General features: G+C 27.6%; 3 protein-coding genes across 3 annotated transcripts; 2 read left to right on the top strand and 1 right to left on the bottom strand.

The window, feature by feature from the left end:
• Positions 1 to 1,111: 1,111 nt before the first annotated feature.
• Positions 1,112 to 3,335, top strand: LOC145745519 (uncharacterized). Its single transcript, XM_082563618.1, has 3 exons — positions 1,112 to 1,306; positions 1,451 to 1,955; positions 2,314 to 3,335. The coding sequence occupies exons 1-3, from the start codon at positions 1,246 to 1,248 to the stop codon at positions 2,477 to 2,479; spliced, it is 732 nt and encodes a 243-aa protein (XP_082419744.1). The 5' UTR covers positions 1,112 to 1,245; the 3' UTR covers positions 2,480 to 3,335.
• On the bottom strand, positions 2,242 to 7,527 carry LOC145745518 (vezatin-like). The gene is made up of 13 exons (XM_082563616.1): positions 7,392 to 7,527; positions 7,151 to 7,282; positions 7,001 to 7,084; positions 6,665 to 6,816; positions 6,401 to 6,533; positions 6,108 to 6,256; positions 5,583 to 5,814; positions 5,374 to 5,527; positions 5,089 to 5,226; positions 4,650 to 4,734; positions 4,294 to 4,358; positions 4,013 to 4,218; positions 2,242 to 3,943 (listed from the first exon to the last, which is right to left on the bottom strand). Exons 1-13 carry the CDS (start codon positions 7,416 to 7,418, stop codon positions 3,173 to 3,175), a joined length of 2,328 nt encoding a protein of 775 aa, XP_082419742.1. The 5' UTR covers positions 7,419 to 7,527; the 3' UTR covers positions 2,242 to 3,172.
• Positions 7,528 to 8,339: 812 nt separating this feature from the next.
• On the top strand, positions 8,340 to 18,400 carry LOC145746486 (5-aminolevulinate synthase, non-specific, mitochondrial-like). The gene is made up of 13 exons (XM_082564779.1): positions 8,340 to 8,457; positions 9,462 to 9,701; positions 9,987 to 10,051; positions 11,642 to 11,776; positions 11,963 to 12,070; positions 12,163 to 12,239; positions 12,655 to 12,785; positions 13,783 to 13,967; positions 15,449 to 15,628; positions 15,918 to 16,082; positions 16,229 to 16,497; positions 16,852 to 17,003; positions 17,738 to 18,400. The coding sequence occupies exons 2-13, from the start codon at positions 9,544 to 9,546 to the stop codon at positions 17,901 to 17,903; spliced, it is 1,791 nt and encodes a 596-aa protein (XP_082420905.1). The 5' UTR covers positions 8,340 to 8,457; positions 9,462 to 9,543; the 3' UTR covers positions 17,904 to 18,400.
• Positions 18,401 to 19,522: the final 1,122 nt, after the last annotated feature.

Genomic DNA, 19,522 nt, shown 5'->3' with positions numbered 1-19,522 from the left:
ATGACTGTACACCTTTTTTAACTATAACCTTACAAAATGTAAATGATCTTAAAACAACACTTTATTAAAAAGATGTTGATTAAATTCCAAACCATAAAGAAAGTAAAAAAGTACGAAAAAAACAAGACACGATAAGCGTTTTAAAAAAAAATTCTGATATGTGTGATTTTCTCTTTATTGTTAAGTCTAAAAGTTGCCTGCTAATTAATTTATAAACATCGACTGTATTTAAGTAAGTGGTAATACACAAAATTAAAATCAAAATTGTTTACTATATAGAAGAAAACTTTTCCTCATAGAGATATAAAGTATTACCATTACCATATTAGTTCTAAAGTAACAAGTAACTGACTTAAGTAAAATTACCGATTCACCTAAACAATGTTAGGTCTTTCAAACAAATTCGTTTAAAAATTTAAAAATAATTTTTTGGAGAAAAAGGCAAAAATTTCATAACAAGTTTACTTGCTGAGGTTTTTAGTACAACTGTGCAGTTCGCAAGATCAGTGACACTGTGGATTTGGTTTAAATACGATAACTTAAAATTATGCGATAATCTATAGATTATTTAAAAAATTGTAACTTAAAATTATTTAGAATATAAAAAGTCATGGTATTTTTAAATTACCTATAGTTTACGGTTTTAAAAAAATTTATGTCCGTAATATAAAAAAAGATGCGAGAACTGTAGCAAAAACAAAACTTACTAATTACCGCAATTATAAAAAAGCAATAAATGGGTATTAGATAATAGTGGTTATAGTTAGGATAAATTTAATTGGTGTATATATAAGACTGGAGTACATAAATATATGTTTTGGCCCATAGTAAGTCAACGCATAATAGTTAGGGTACATTTAATTTTAATTTGCTTTGACATTTTATATTTCTTTTAAATAAAAGTATATTATTATTAAAAAATAAATTTATAAACTCTTATTAAAAATATGTTCAGCATTTTTGAAAATAAGTAAATCAGCAGTTTAAAATATGGTTAATTACGTTGCATGGGCTACGTTCATAAACAGCAGATTATGACGTAACAGACACCACACAATTTTAAGAGAAATGTATAGCCTATCTAAAATTCATAAAATTTTCCGTGTTACAAGTAAGAAAAACAAGTCTAAAAAACCATTGACCCCAATACCATTAGAACTGATAAACAAAAAACAAATTTTCTTTTCTTATCAGCCCCTTTTTGTAAAATTAAGATTTATTTGATTGTTGTTTCACTGTTACATTATGACGTCGTATCACGTGATTTTAATTATGTTCTGTTTTATCATTATGGCCACCCATGCAGGTAAGAATTACATTTTTTAATTTAATAAAAAAATACAATTTTTATATAGTCACATTAATTTTGAAGAACATGACGTCAATGTTTAAACAAATAATTTCTTCAGATTTATTGTGACGTTAAAATCAAGCAAATTCGTATTTTTAGAGGAGGATAGCTCAGTTACGACGAACCACAACACAACTAAAGATTATGATTTAAATAACGTTACTTCTTATAATTCTACGAGTGCGAGTTATATTGGAACTAAACAAAACGAGCAAAACAATGAAACAGAATATGAAAATGGAACTGAAAACGAAAATGGTGGAATAGGACACGAAAATAATGAAAATGAGCACACTAATGGAACTGGAGACGAAAATAGTGAAAATGACCTTGAAAGTATTGAAAATGAGCACGAAAATGGTGGAAACGAACATGGAACTGAAAACGAAAATGGTGGAAACTCGCACGAAAATGGTCAAATTGAGCACGAAAATGGAACTGAGCATAAAAATGTTGAAAACGAACATGAAAACGAGCACGATAATGAAGAAGAACATGGGACAGGGCACGGGTTGAACCACCAGTTAATAATTCTTTTTTCGGCAGTGGCGATGTTCTTATTTGCCTTAGTTTTCTTTTATATTTTTTACAAGTTTTATAGCAGGTAACGTTTACTAAATTATATTTTAGTTTTTTAATTTTTTTTATTTCCTTATCCTTGATGTGGAAGGGCAACTTTGCGTCTTAAACATGGAGTCCTATGTGTTACTTCGACACATTCTTGATTTGACTTTGGAAGTTTTAAATATAAAAAAATTCCCAGATAATTAACCTGTTGATTGGAGTTTTAGGCTTAACAAAAAGATTGTTTAAAATTCCTTACTTAATGGTACATGATATGTACGCACTGGAAATTAAACCACTGACCTCATATCGTAAAGCCAAGTGTTTTTACCACTACACCAATATCGTAAAAAATTAAAACTTAATTGAGTAATTTAAAAGGTTACATTTATATCCAGATATTCCGCGTACCAAATTTACAGAGAAAACAGCGACAAAAAGATTTTAACTAAATCCCAGTCATCTTCAGAAAGCGAGAGAAACATTGAACTGGGGGAAACGAAATTGAGAGGTCGCGATAATGACGTTAGTGACACAAGTTTTGAAAGAGTAATAGAAGAATAATGTAGTCATAAATTGTTTGTACATGTATTGGATAATATAAATAAAACTTTTATGTAAATAAGGCTTTTACGTGGCTTAAGTACAAATACGTTTGTTAGTGTCATTAAATTACGAGCCGAAAGGTTGCGGGTTCGATTCATACTAATGGCATACTTTTTTTCTTAAAGCCCTGCGTTCACAGAAAGCTTAATATCAACTTAAAGAAATATAAAAAAAAAATAATAAAATTTGGTTCCCACTTATTCACAAAACAAAAAAACTCAACAGTGTGAAATCAATAACGAAGGTAATTTGAACAGACAACAGCTAAAATAACACAATTTCTTAGACTTGCAAATAGTAGCACACCAACGTAATTCTCATATAACAGCAATATTATTTGATACCCTATTTCGTACTTTTAAAGAAATATATACTTAACAGTGTTTACTTGGTATCCTATAAAAAATATTTAATTAATATAACAGCATTTAGTAATTAATTTAAAAATTTAACAGCAAAGTCTAAAAATTAAAAAAGGTAGCCAAGAACTTGGGTAGCATAGTTTAAACAAAATAAAGGAATCTCAAATAAAGTAAAGACAGTAAAATAATTTTGAAATTAAAATAAGAAATGAATAAAATAAAAATGTAGCAGCCACCAAAAAAATTTGACATATATACTTCAAAAAAATTCAAAAAAAAGATAAAAAATTTAATCAGAATCTAAACCATCTTCTACACCATTTTCCGAACTTAAAATTTCACATTTTGTTAAGTTTACTCGAGTTTGAGCAATTCTGGCCACTTGCTGTGCCATCGAGGCAGAAAAACCAATTCCTAGTCCTCTCGACCAATCAGGTTGCTCGTCATAGCTTTGTGACTTTATGTTAGCATTGTTGTTAGAAGGTAACTTTTTATAATTAATATTGTCATAGTTAGCATTGTTGTCGTGGATAAATGTTTTATAATCTTCCAAGTTGTCATGATTATTTTGCAGTAACTTTCTTAAATTTTTTCTTGTCGGGGGGCGCCCTGGAGCTGAAACTCTTCTCGGAACCTTTAAAAGTGTTTCTGCTAAATTATCAAAATCTTCCGGCAATTTCGCATGAGGATCCACTTTGTTAATACCATGGTTTTTAACTTTTAAGCCATTGTTTTTATAAAATCCATTGTTATTGTCATCATAGTTATCCTCATTGTCTAATTCATTATTGTCATTATTTTTATTGTAAGTACCATTGTTGATAGCATTGTTTGCCATTGTTGTATCACCACCATTGTTCTTTCCCTTGTATGAAGGAAACAATTGTTTTTTCCACATTTCTCGTTGTTTCTCACAAGTTTTAACAGCGAGAACCGATCTTAGCTCTTGGATAACACTTTCCGATTCCTCCTTGATCTTTTTGGAGGGTTCAACAAGATCTTTGGAGTTTGATTCCACCTCATTATCACTGTCAGAATTTCCAGCTATCCCTTCGTAAACCTAACAAAATGTTAAGGTTTAAAAAAGTGTGTTATTTAAAACTAACAAAAAATTTTAAACATAACTAACTTGGTCTTCTAAAATAATGTCTTCATCAATTTCAATAAATTCGTTATCCTCCTCTTTACTGTCATCTTGTGGTTGAATTTCCACCAATCTATTGTCAGAAGTAGTTTTAGTTGTATGGTTATAAGTTAACAAATTTATTTCCTTTAAACATTGTTCGTAACATTCTAAACCAGATTCCAAATGCATTTTGACCTTCTCAAATTTTTCTAAAAAAACACATAAAAGACTTGAATATTATTAGTGATATAATTTACAAGATTAAATATTGTCTGATTGTTTACCTGTTATTTGTAAATTGGATTCGTCATCTTTGTTTATTTTTAAATTCTCTTCAAAATCAATTGAACTGAAAAAAAATCATATACCAAATCAGTATAAAGAAATACAGCTGAATTATGAATTTTATTTTGATGGGGCAAACCATTTAATAAACCACAACAACATACCACAAAAATATGAAATATTAGGTTTCAATAGACTAAGACAAACTATACACTAGTCCAACTAATGATTTAATTACAGTATGTATAAATGTTTTAAAAAATTATTTTAAACAAATACAATACTAAATAAAAAAAGGTATAGAATGCATTAGGCCTATATAAAACTTATAAAATTATTTGGAATTAGGACTTACTTATGCATTGCAGCACGCATATGAACTTGTAAACTTCTAAGATTAATTTTCAACACTGAAGTTATATTGGTATTGGGTGCAGAATCTAAAAATAAATCAAACAAATTTGAATTTAAATATTTCAGTTATTAAAAAAAATTAAACAAAAAAAGTTGATAATACTTATATCTAAAAATGAAAGAAATATTAAATAAATAACACAAAAATTATTGAGCATGAATAGAATAGGAAAATAAATAATGTAATACCATTTAAATATTTTCACACCTCTTTATAACAATAAACATATAAAATTATTTAAAAGGTGTTAAAATACTACAAGTGATGATAACTTAAGCTTAAGCTTGAACAAACAACATAATAGAAAAGCCATAATGAATTTTAAGTTAATTACAAATGAATTTTAAGTTAATTCTAATTTTTTCTCACAAATTTTAACCTTGTTTAGCTTGTAGATTTTCTTTCCTCATATTATCAGCATTTTTGTGTCCATCATAAGAACATTGTAAAGATGTAATACAATCTACTGTGGTCTTATAAGGCTCATCTAATAAACTTTTAAAATTTTCAATAAACCCTAAAATTAAAAATTAAAAAACGTTATATATACTTTTATTTTGGCAACAAAAATCATTTTTAATAGTTTTTAACTATATTGCCAATATACAAACTGATTATGTACTTTTTAAAAAGTAAAAAATTCAAGAATTGAAAATAAATAGACCTTCTGAAGTAAAATCCCATGTAATTCCTGATAAAGTTAATGACAACCTGGTCAATAATTCAGATCGTTGTCTTATTAAAACTTCGTTTAGCGACTTTAAAACACTGAGTGAATATCCTTCTGTTATGTTAAACATCTCTACTGAGGTTGTACTCTAAAAAGGGAAAATTAAAAAAAAATATTTTTCGCATTTTTTTATTCTTACATACCTCAACAAAACAAGCTCCTAAATCTTTAACTGGAATGTTGCAAATGTAACTTTGTTGATCGCAATCACAATCAACATTTATCTTGTATTTTAACAAATCCAATGTCGCACGACGACAAGCGATAGTCGACCGAACTGTTGAGCGTAAAACTACAAATCTAAGTTTGGTAAATAGTCTTGATGTGGGGGAGTTCCCATTTTCCAATCTACTGATTGGAGTTCTCCCATTTACTCTAAAACATTTTAAAATTAATTTTTTGTCAAAATGTTAGAAGGGTTAAAATGTTAAAGTGTGATAGGCCAAACATTGCCAACAACCTTTTTTTAATTTTTAAAAATAGTTGACATATAAAACTTAACTTTAGTATCAACATTTTCAATTTTAAATTATAATTGTTCATAATGATTAATAATTTAACATAAAAAATTTGTTACACACATATGAAAATTTTTTAACTATGGTGTTGCAATTTTTATGTCTAATAGCAGTTATTTGATAAATTATAAAACAAAATATCAAACTCACAATTTAAAACCCCTTGATACAACCTCTATTTCCTGGATAATTTGAATACTTTTACGAATAACAGAGTTAAGTTGTTCGCTTGTTGCTAAAAATTTTCGAAGAAGTTTTAAATTTGATTCATGTCTTCGTTTCCACATTTCAATAATTATCTAAACACAAAAAATCTAATAAAAAATATATACATAAAAAATGGTAAATATTATTAAAAAATATACCAAAAACACAGACTATCTTAAAAATTGTCTTTTTTATATTAACTTATGTTAATTTAAATTAAAATAAATATTTTTTACCTCTAATCTTATATTAAAGCAGATCACAAAGAATACAATAAGATAAGATAATAATTGTACAAAGTTTGGAGTAAAATCCGAAAGGAAAATTGACAAAATTCCAAACAATAGAAATCCAATCAATGCAGAGTATCTGAAAAAAAAATTTTAATTAAGCTATGGCCTATATAGATAACACACTATTGATTTTAAATCGTGACCAAATAAAAACTATAAAAATCAGATAAATTGTTAACCAGGCAAAAATTTTTTCAACTTTTTCACCTTGAGTAATTTAGATCTTGATTGTTAGAAAAAACATTTACAGATTTAAGAAATTGGTGTGGAGTTTGTAAACATAAATAATCGATATCATCCTCTAATATTATTTTGCTGTTCAAAATTAATCGTCCATATTCAGTGTAATATTGACGACTCTACAATAAAGAACCCACAATTATTAATTTAAACCCAAAAAATGCAAAATTAATAAAATTTCAAATTGTTTCCTTTTTATGATAGCAAATTCAATATTTAAACACAGAATTCCATTTTAAATTTGATTAAAAATTGTTTATTTTAAGATTATGATGTGAAATTAAATTTCATTTTCATAAATACCAGTGATACAAGAATATCTTGGGACAGTGGGAAAATGTAAGAAATTTTACTTCGTAACTCAATGCACTTTGAGTAAAAATATTCCTAAATTTAAAAACAAAATAAATTTTATATTAAAATGTCAACTACATGTTTATTTAAGTTTTGTACCTTGATTGAAGTGTTATACCAGAATCCATGCACACAAATTTCTTTTTTATTGTTTTCCTTAAAATTAAGTTTCTCATCAAAATTTAAATTGTTTAATTCCAATTCTTTCATGTATTGATGAAGTGGCGATCCCTGAAATCCAATTTACAATTTTTTTTATTTTAATATATTTAATCGTATAAATTTAGTTTGTTGGTTTTTAATTAAAGTTTTAATGTAAATATCAAATAGCTAGTATTACCTCTATGACTACAGAATCATCATCCATTTTTTTAAATGTTTTTAAAAACTCAGTTAGAAAGTATTAAAATTTGTTCTATCATGAAGTAACACTTATCTATGTAACAGATCATTGTTAATCTATACGCTTACGCACAGTAGGTATACGGTATATTGTGTAACGTTGTTTAAAGATATCGCGGAATTAAAAAAGTAGGCGGAACGCTGAGCAACTTTCCGCCAACTAAATAAAAACTATATTTTTTTTAAATTTATAATGTTAGTTATATTGACTAAAAAAAATGTCCATGTATAAAACCTATTAAATTATTTACATTTTAGCATATAAAATATTGTGACAACTCTAAATTAAAATAGTTTTTTCTATCTTCATTCTTTAGTAGTCTTTAGTTTGGTCAAAAATCAATAGCATGCACTATAATTAACTACATTTACAATTTGTTAACTATATAAAAATTAAAAAATATTTTTTGTGTTTGTTTTAAGTAATAATATAAAACCAAATCTAGTTAGCTGGTAATAAATTATGCAAGGTCATCTAATTCGTTCGTTGTGTTTACATAAATGACGTCAACGCCGACTTCAGCCTGACTGAAAAAGGGATTTACACTAGTTTCTAACTAACTAAAAACAAGGCACGGCGAGGCGTTTAAGTAAGTTGTTGGGTTTCGTATTGTTGACAGTTAATGATAAAGTGACAGCGTATCGGTCTTTTAAAAATCTAACTTTAGTTTCTTTAGTAATAAGTTACTACATAAAAAATCATTGTTGTCAGGTTGTACAACTTTTTAAAACAGCTGACTGATCGAAAAATGATAAAAAGTAATTCAAGTTTTTAAATGCGAAAAAGGGTTGAGCCATATTTAAAATAAAAATTAGCTCATATTTTGGGTTGTAACTTAATAATTGATTTATAAATTTTAACATTAACACATATAAATTATGTTTTAGCACAATTGGCAGTGAATTAAATAGGATAAATTGTTAAAGTTCGCTCTCAGTGCAGAGCAACTTCCTCAAAACTTTCAACAACAAAAATCAAATTTCAAACAAAAAAAATAGAAAAGGTAACATTTTATATATTTTTGTGCAAGTTTTTGCTGTTATGATGTAATTAAGTTGTGCTTTTTCTTGGTATTTAGGTTAATATATTTTGCTTAGCAGAATGATTACCTTACTAAAATTATTAGCCTAATCATTGTAATAATTTTATTTTATTTTCTGAAAAATTTTTATTTTTAACTTAAATGTTATCATACTACCGGTAGTAGTAGGGAAAATCAATCAATAACTTCCAAATTTGAATTCAAGTGACCTAATGTGTCTTAAACAGTTAATGATCTGTCAATAACATACCACAAAAAAGTGTATATTCATAATTTGGTACGTCAAGACCATTAATACCAAGAATCTTGTAGCCAAAATTTTGCAAACTAATAAATTTCAAATAGTTTAGAAAGTATTTAAGAGGGTGTGTGGTATGATATTGAGACATTATTTTAATTAGTTCAGGTTAAGGTGTTTATTTATTTATTTATACAACTACAGGACGTAGTACGCCAGGAAAAATTGTATGGTGATAAAAATAAGCAAAACAAACAGAATTTTCAATTTGTTTAAAGATTTTGAGCAGTTAGCATTTGACTTGCCAGAGGCATTGTTAGTCTATATATAAACCTCACTGACATACAAATTTGCAATATTTTTTACTAGAATGAAATAGGAATAGTTTAGGGCCATGCATATTAACGGAGGCATGCTATCTTTACTTCAACCTCATAAAATTTCTACCAATTCCAGATTTTTTCATTTTATTAAACGGTTCGAAATATTTATTTTAGTAATAAATTTTCTATAGTTAAACTAGGTGTTTATGTACTAAAGAAATTTATGTTTTTATGAACTACTTAATTACTATGAAACAAGAAATTTTGTAATTTATTACTTTTAAATTATTCTAAATACATTTTAACTTGGTGTTTTAGCAAATAAATTGGATTTATGGAATAATATCCTATAAAAATTTTAAATTTTTACATGTGGAAATAATTAAAATACTTTTTTTTTACAGAAACCAAATTTCCTTGAAACAGAATCAAATTAAAACCCAACAAAGAAGATCAATTTTTAGCTTACAAATCCAACAACCAAAGATGTCAACTTTTGCAAGCAAGTGTCCATTCTTGGGTCGTGTTTCAACACAGTTTCTGAGGAAAGCTGGGGCTTCATTGGTCTCCTATGCGCAGAGATGCCCAGTTATGAGTGATTACATGACAAGATATTCCACTTTGGCTTACTTGCAGGGTGTAAGGTAAGAAAAAATACAAAATCAGATACATTGTTTTACTTGTAATGTTTTTTTTTAATTTTTTAATGTACTAGTGTTGTGAAGCAAGAAAATAAATAGTTTGACAAAATTCTCTTAAATATTTATTGATAGAAGGTATAAACACTGTTTTACAAATGTTGTGCTATATTTATAAGCAAACGTATTTTTAAACCAGTGTGCTCTGAAATTAGTATTTATCTTATGATATAAATAAAATTGAACTGATTTTCTATAGTGTATTTATTTTAACTTTATATATTTCCACAGTGCAAACAATGCTAACGGTGCAGTTAGTCAAACCGATTTGAAAAAGGAAATTTCGGCTGGAAATGGTAAATATAAAAATAATATTTAAACATTTATAAATAAACATTATTATTAATATCTCGTTTTAATATAATGACCTATGATGGAAATAGAACGCATCAATAATGATATTATCAGAAATCGTTTTTTTAATATTATTGATTATATTGCTGTTGTATCTATATAGCTAGTGACTAATTAATTCGGCGTCGGTTTACAATCACGTTTTTAACCGGATAAAATGCGTTAGATCGGTAGCACGGATTTAATATAAACACTAATGTTTTTCTGGCTAAAATATTGTCAACAAGAGTTTATAAAACCTAACATCACGACTTTGTATGGTATATACTATTATGTAGATTAGACAATTTAATAATGTGACTTTATTTAATTAAAATGTAAAAATATTTTAAAGTTATTTTTACCGAGACCTTTAAATTTGCCCTTACTTTGTTTTTTTTGAGTTTATGTTGTATTTAACTTTGTGGTTTTTTGTTAGTCACATATTTGTAATTATTTTGAAAAAAATGGCAAAACACGCAAAAATTAGTCACTGATAAAAGTAACTCTATTGTTTTTACAATGCTTTGTAATAATATTTTTATTGCAATTTTAATGTTTTTACGATTTATTCACATGCCACATTTCAATTAAATTCGAATTATTATCTTCTTGTGAAAATAGGTTACCATAATTTCGTATTTAAATTTGGTTCAAGTTAAAAATATGCGACACGGTTTGAAAATTGAAGCTTTTATTACCCCCTATTTTTGTACACAAAATACTTTGTGATAGGACTAAAATAACATTTTTACCAAGATAAATTTTGCTTGAAATAACCAGGATTAATTGAGCGTAAAAACGCGAGGTCATTTTTAAAAATGTTTTTATGTTTAACGAGGCAAAACTACGTCACAATCATTTTATTTCCCCGAATCTTCACGCTTCTTGACTTCTCCTGTTTTTCTTTGTAAGTTTTAAGAAGAACTGCTTAAAATAACCTGCCCTACTAAGTATGTAAATTTAAAAATTTAATAAAAAGAGAAAGAGCGGTTGTAAAAAAAAGAGAAAGAGTGGTTGTTGGAAAAATACTGAAGCCGTTGTGCGTTAAATTTTAACTTCGGTTAGCCGTATGAAAAAATAAACGGGGTAATTTTGGTACTGCCTTTGTATTTAAATATAAGGGGCTTTAACCCAAAAATAACTGGTAAATAATAGGTTTGTTTTTAGCTTTTCTAAAATTCCAACAAAGTCATTTACATGTAAAAATAACAGTCGTCTATTTAGGCGAAAATTTTATTTTTAAAGCAGTTGATTTTATTCGTTTGCTTTTTGCCAACCTTTGTTTACTTTTAAGCTAGTGTTTAACTAACTTAATAAAAACTGTAATGAGAAATATATTTATCAGTCATTTAAGTAAATATTAATTCATTACCGCGTGACTTTATCGCAACGACTGCATGACCATTCGTTTTATTTTTAGGAGTTTATTTAATAATATAAAGTTATTTACTATATAGTCTAGTATTTTAATCAGTGATATATGACATACGTTTTTTAATATAAAATAAATATACTTTTCAAATTTTTTTCAATTTTTAATTTATTTTTAGTTTTACTTGACACCACAGCCCCCAAATGTCCATTCCTTCACTCCGCCCAGGAAGCGAGCTCCAACATCCAGGAAGATGTATTTATGGATGCTCTTCAGGATCCTTTGGATGACCTCTTTGAAGATGCTTCTCCAGGTTCAAAGACGCTTTAAAATTTATTTTATTGTTTGTTGTAATACTTTCAAGTGACGTCACAATGAAATACATTGTGACGTAATTAAAAAGTCTGAATAATAATATTATAATTATTTGGTCACTTATTGATATTTTGATCATTTTAGGCTGGGTAAAAGTCTGGTTTAAATTAGTTTCTATTTTTAGAAGTTTTTCCTGCTACTAATTTGTCAGATGGAATTCTTAGCACGATTAAGGGGATTGTGACGTCACAATTTGGAGAGAAAACAGGCCAATCTCTCAACCAATCAACTGGTTTGTTAACTTTTTATATCGAAAATAAAACTATTTTTGTTACATTATAGACTTAGTTATTATTAATGTAAATTTTTAAATTAATTTTTTAGGTTTTGATTATGATTCATTTATGCAATCGAAAATAGCTGAGAAAAAGCAAGATCATTCCTACAGGGTCTTTAAAAAGGTAAAAATATTAATACTGATTTTTCAATTCAAATTTTTTTGTATATTTTGTACAACGCAATATCTTCAAAAACACAATTTTTTAAAAATGAGTTAACCTATATCTCAATTTTGATGATAAGATACAGATAAGTATAAGTTATTTTAAAAGTTGGGAAAGTACAATTTTTATTAAATGAGTCATTTGTGTTGTACCGAAACCAATCGATTTTTAAAACATGGCTATATAACTTCCAGCCCTTAACATGTCGTATTATTTATATATTAGCCTTATTTAATATATATCAACGAGCAAAATTTTAGATATATCTTGAAAAAAGGCGTTGTTTTACCATAGGTCGTGACTATCATTTCTGTATTTCAAGTGATAATAAAATTAAATGTAAAACCTAATTTCACGACTTATTAACTTACAGGTGAACAGGCGGGCTGATACCTTTCCGTTTGCCGAGGACCACTCTACAGAAGCAACGAAACCTATTTCAGTTTGGTGCAGTAATGATTACCTCGGAATGAGTCGACACCCTAAAGTTGTGGACGCTATTAGGTTAGTATTTTATGTTGTTAGTTAATTAATCGCCTGTTATTCTTGGTCGGGTTTTAACTGCTGTAATATATCAATACATATTGAAGTGTAAATATTTACCCACGCGCCACAATTGGTATTTTTTTTTTGAAAATCTAAAAAATATAACTTTTCGAATACATAAAAAGATTTGAACAAAACAAAAAACTTTTTTTGGACAAAAAAAAAAAATATATATATATATATATATAGTTCTTACGAAGCTATTTTACATATATAAAAACAATATCTTTAATAGCATATCAATGTTATTTATATGGCTGTCTTAGTCGAGTTTTAGTTTAAAATATTGCTAAAAACCGAATTTTAATATTATTTTATTAGCAATTTTACTAATTTTCTGGAGCAAAAAAAAGGTGCGTAATATTCAAAAATAATTTTTCTCTACGTTTGCGTGTTATAAGGGTAATTAAGACATTGATAAAATTACAAAAAATCCTGCAACGTCATGTTCTGGATTTAATAATTCATGTTTATTAGGTTACAGTTACCGACGACCTTTTTATGACGTTCTAAGGCAAAAATTTTTTGGAAATGACAATTTTTTTCCTAGGAATTCGTTTTTTTCTAAAAAAAAAAAAAATGATTATTAATTTTAGCAAGTAATTTATTAAGTGACGTAACAATTAGTTAAGTCACCGCGCGATAATGACGCAGCAAGTAAACTTTTGGTTAACCTTAAAGCTTCCGCGTTTCGACGAAAATTTTTGTAAAATATTAAAATAAAAGAATATTGTTTTAAGTAATTTTTAATAAATGAATTCTAAATTTAAAACTTATAACAACTTAATTTTTTTAATTTATGTGAATAATTATAAATTAATTAACTTTTTCAAGTTATATAGGAACTGTCAAACTGTTATATTTTTATTGTTAACCTCATTGTTTTACATTGTTGTTAATTAAATTGGACGTCATTGTTTTTCCCATTGTTACTCCATTGTTTCCATTGTTGCAGAGGGACCGTGGAACGTTACGGAGCAGGAGCTGGAGGAACTCGCAACATCTCAGGAACAAACTCGATTCACGGGAGGTTGGAGGAGGAGCTGGCTTTTCTGCACGGCAAAGATTCCTCCCTTCTTTTCTCTTCCTGTTTCGTCGCCAACGATTCAACTCTCTTTACTCTCGCTAAACTTATGCCAGGTACGTTTGAGCCTTGGTTGTTACGTTAAAATAATATTTGTGACGCCATATTTAATGTTATGTACGTCATTACGATTTGTTTTTGAAGACCATCTGTTAATTAAACTCAAATATTATTTGTTTTAAATAGCCTTATTTTTAAATTCAAACAGTTTTTAAATAAAGTTTAATAGAATTTTAATTTGGTTAGGAATTTTCAAAATATTTACAAAACCTAGAAATATTTTTCCGATTAATTTAAAAATTTGAGAATTCGTGACTGAATATCAGTAGGGCATGCGATAAACGTCACTCAAAACGTAGATAACTCATTCACGTTAAATTTACCAACAAACACGAATTTGACAACAAAAATAAGCATTTTGTAGCAATTTTCCAGTCCTTGCTAGAACCAAAATATTTTAATCGACTTATCGAAATTTTGATCACTTTAGCAAAATTTTATCTGATCAATAGTAGCGTTAATATGTTGTTAGTTATACTAAATGGTTGTGTATAGTATAGGGTGGTACGGTTGTCGTTTAATGTTGTTAAAAAGTTGGTATAAGATTAGCTGTTTTTTGTTTATTGTTATTTTTTAAAATTTATTTCGGTAAAAAATTTTCCGAGATTTTTGTAAAAAAAAAATTTTTTTGGTTTTGAAAAATTTATTTATTTAGATTTATAAGTTTTTTTTTGTCTAATTTAAACACAGAAATTTATTTTTGATTTATTAAATAAATTTAAGAATAGCATAATAAAATTCTCAAAAACTTTATTCTTATTATTTATGTAAATGCCCAAGGCCCTAATATTCCGATCAAATTACATCAAAACTAGATTTAATAACGCAACATTTATAAATAATTACATTAAATTTATTATATTTTTCTTATATTATAAGCTAATTTACCTTATAATTGTCAGTTTTAGGCGAAATTATTTGCAATTATGTCGTTGTTTAATTATCAAAGTTTACTTAGTAATTCTAAAATATTTTTGCTGGTGTCAATACAATTTTTTTCTTTATCAAATTTAATTTAATATTTTTTATTAATATTTTAAAAATAGAGCTGTAACGTAACTTACAATTAACTTTGAAAAGTTACAATTGTTTTTAATAATTGTGTTATCACTATAATACTATCGTATTACGCGTTAACTTGCCTCCTATCACCAAGTCTTATCAACCGAAACTTTTATTTGCTAATTATATTGTAAACTTGTTAAAATATTTAAGTTTTGTGGTGTTCCGCGTTAACTGCCACCCGTGTTTCTGACGTCATAATTAATGTTTGGCGTCACAATCTCGTCTTCGTTTTATCTATTGTTTGTTGTTAATTAAAACAAAATTTTAATCAGGGATAAAGTCAAAAAAAAATCTTTTTTAAGTTTTAAAATTTCTTTATAAATGTCTTGAATATTTTGTATTGTTTTTTTAACAAATTTCAACAACAAAAATTAGCAAAATTTGTTAAAAAAATATTTAATTTATTTTTTAGGTTGCGAGATATACAGTGATGCAGGCAACCATGCTTCAATGATCCAGGGCATCCGAAACAGCGGAGTCCCGAAGCATATTTTCCGGCATAACGACCCAGACCATCTCGAAATATTGCTCCGTAACTCGGATCCCTCCACGCCCAAGATTGTAGCGTTTGAAAGCGTTCATTCTATGGACGGTAAAATTCAGTGCTTTTTGTCAAAGTTTATTATTTTTAAAGCGTTGAGGTTAATGCCAAAAGCGGGAATTAAACACAAGCCCTAAAAATAAATTTAAAAAGGGACCCAAAACCTTAAAACTAATTTTAATTTTAAATTTATCATTAAGCTTGAAGTCTTTAGTTTAATTACAAATCAATAAGCCAGCCCCGGTAATCGAATTTCGGATCCTGGGTGCTTATATTAAACGTCTTGATATGGTAAATTTACCTAGGCCAACTTTGCTTAACGTAAAGTATCTACTTACAGGTGCAGTATGTCCAATGAAGGAGTTGTGCGAAATATCTCACAAATACGGAGCAATAACTTTTGTTGATGAAGTTCATGCTGTGGGTTTATATGGTGAAACTGGAGCAGGAATCGGAGAAAGGGACGGGTTAATAGATCAAATTGATATCGTTTCCGGAACCTTAGGTCAGTTTGAAGCAAATTTTAAAGCGACTTTTAAAAAAACTTGCAGAAAAAAATTTAAAAAAACTTTAAAATTTAAAATTAAAACAAAATTTTGATGTTGCGTTATTTTATTATTTTTTTAAGTTTAAATTAATTTTTTATTTTAGGCAAAGCTTTCGGCAACGTTGGTGGCTACATCGCAAGTACCTCAACCTTAATTGACACCATTCGTAGCTACGCGGCCGGGTTTATATTCACTACAGCTCTACCTCCAATCAACCTAGCTGGTGCACTAACTGCTGTTAAGATACTTAGGTCACAGGAAGGAAAAGAGCTTAGAGCCCGTCATCAACGGAATGTCAGGATGTTAAGAAGAATGATTTCAGCTGCTAATTTACCGGTTGTTAACTGCCCGAGCCATATCATTCCAATACAGGTAAGATTTTAATTACTTTTCTACTTGTAATTTTTTAGGTGTTTTTTGTTTAAATTTATTAAATACTTTTTGTTACACTTGTATTGTTGTCGTTCGACATTTTTGGATTACTGTCATTTTACCTAAGAAACTATTTACCAAATATACTTTTTACTTGAAACCAAATGCCGAAAACGCCATTTTACTGACATGAGACATTTTCTATCAGTCTTTTTTTACCTCAACCATTATTTTAAATGTCCTTAAATTAAAAAAAAAATGATCCAAATTTCAGTAAAATGTCGTGTTCGAAATTTAAATTTTCAGTAATATTTTCTTACGGTCTAAATAATTAATACATTTACACTTTTTTAGGTTGGCGACCCTGAAAAGAACACTCAGTTATGCGACTTGTTGCTAAAGAAATACAACATCTACGTTCAAGCTATTAACTACCCGACCGTACCACGTGGAGAGGAGATGTTGAGAGTTGCACCGACTCCAGGTCACACTTTGCCAATGATGAGGTAATAATAAGAACACTGTTACGTAACATTGAAGAGATAATTAAAACCGAAATTATAATTTTTTTGTCAAAAATGTCCCAAAAAATGCTGATCAAAATTTTTTGTCAATTTTGTTGTTTTTACATTTATTATACTAGTGTAGATAAAGTATTTACACGTTAATACCCCGTTTTTCTGCGTTACATTTTCCTCGTATTTTAAACTGCCGAAATTACGTTTTAAAGCCGCTTAAACTTATCGTACACGCGTCAGTTACTTTGTTAATTTGTTGTGTCAACAAAACGCGAAACTCGGAAAAATGCGGATAAACGGGTATTTATTTTCAAAACAAATTTCGACTGAATGTCTATTTCCGAGATTACCCAGTATTTGTTAGTTTATAAACAAACAATTTGACGTCATTTTGGTTCTGAAAATTATAAAAATTGATCATTTTGTGGATAAATTTGATTGACAGTTCAAGTTTTGGAAAAAATTGAAACATTGATAAACATTTGTAATGTTTAATGTTAATTTGTAAGTGACATTTTGGGTTAAAGTTAATAAAAAAACATAAAAATTTATGCTTTTTTTAAATTTTTACTATATTTATGCCTAAAATTATTTTTTTTAGTAAAATTTTTTTGTATTTTTGAGTTGAATTTTTCTGTATTTTTGAGTAAAATTTTTTGTATTTTAAAGGTAAATCTGTTTTTATTTGCGCCAAAAACTAATTTTTGTTTTTTATTTTGCAGTTACTTTGTATCGAGTCTTGGCGAGGCTTGGGAAGAAGTTGGATTGAAGAAAGTTGAAAACAAAGCAAAAGAGGAAAAATGCTCGCATTGTGATGTTAGATTCGAGGGATTAACCGAGCGGTTATTCCCCTTTTCTGCTCCTCAATTTATCGGAGTAACTGCCTAAAAAAAATTTTTACCCCGTTTTTTGGTTTTAACTTGTTTTTATATTGGTATGGTTAATTTGCTAATATTTTTTTTGAGATTACAATTTTCAGGATTTATTTAGTTTTAAAATTTCTATGTTAAACAAATTTTTAAGCAAATTATTTATACACTATATTTAAACTAAATTTGTAAAATTGTTTTAGCTATCATTAAACTGTTGTTAGTTACGGGGTAATATATTGTTTGTATTTAGCAAAATATATTTGGAGTAATTAAGTTATAGAAAATTAATTTTTAATGGTGTATTCTGCCATAATATTTATTCAAAATAAATCTAAATTTCTGTACAAATATATCCAGACAAATAGTTTTCGTATTAATATATGTGAAAAATTAAAATTTTATCTGATAAGTATATATAATTGCACTTTTGTATATAGAAATTGTTAATTGTTTTTGTGTGTTCAATACTTTAATTAAGACAATCATTAAATTTCAGTTATAATTAATAAATTTCAGTAGAGAGAGAATAAAATAAATTTAAAGCTTTAATTTTTAAATTTTTGCTGCATTATTTAATTTTTAATTCGATTACAATTTGTTGTTTCTTCGTATTATTTTAAAGCTTAAAAAAGTAACCCAAAAATTGTTTTACTGAATTGTATTAAAATGCACTTGGAAATTATTTGTATAATTATAATTATTGTATGTTTCACTATTTTTACTTAGGCTCTATGCAATCCTAAAACATTTCGTATTTATTTAATTTGAAACCTTCTTTTCATAAATGTAAAAACAAATTAAAATTTTTTTGATTGTTTGGGTATTTTAACATTGCAAGTGAAGCAAGAATATGGAAATAAATAATAACCAATCATACATTTTGTTGTTTAGGGGTTGCAACGAATAAAAAAATTTATAAAAAAAATTAAAATTTGAAGGGCCTGCGACATGCAAAATGATCATTTTTTAAATTATTAGTTTAGTTAGGAAAAAAAAAATGTTTGATGGCGTAGTTTATCGAAAATTTAACGCTGAACTTAGCATTGCGCAAAATCGTGCAAGGGCCATTCTAACCTGTCTGCGGGCCCCCGACTACAATGTAAATGGTGTATTTATTGCAAAAAAGTTACTGATTTTTGTTATTTTAAGTAAAAAAACAGTACTTCAATGCTTAATTTTATGTTACTTAGTGTTAATTTTGAATTCTGCATGATCTTAAGCAAAAGCGCTTGTATAAAGACTGGTTTTTAGAAAACTATATCCGCGTTCATAGCAACGTGATATGAACACGTTCCGTGTGTTGCGAATAAATCACAACCGCATAGTTACATGTGGCCTGAACTTTAAGAAAACTGTTTTTAATCAACACTTGGGTAAAAAAAAAAAACAATTTTAAGTAAATTAGGTACAAAAAAACTGCTTTCCAAGCTACTTAGTACGCTGAAATATGCTGGGACCTAAGTAGCGTCATCCAGCACATTAGAACTTGTGTTAAAATTACATACTGACAATGTTAGTTATTTACAATCTAACATAAAACCTAAAAAATGTCTTTTAACGGGTAGTGGAAAGCATTTTGGCTAAAAGTGTAAGAGAAAGTCGGCACGGGGAAATAATAAAACTGAAACACAGGAC

Source organism: Corella eumyota, chromosome 3 (genome assembly GCF_963082875.1).
Source record: "Corella eumyota chromosome 3, kaCorEumy4.1, whole genome shotgun sequence".
Classification (NCBI taxonomy): Eukaryota; Metazoa; Chordata; class Ascidiacea; order Phlebobranchia; family Corellidae; genus Corella; species Corella eumyota.
The sequence above is the reverse complement of the archived record's forward strand: the minus strand, read 5'-3'. Positions and strand labels throughout refer to the sequence as shown.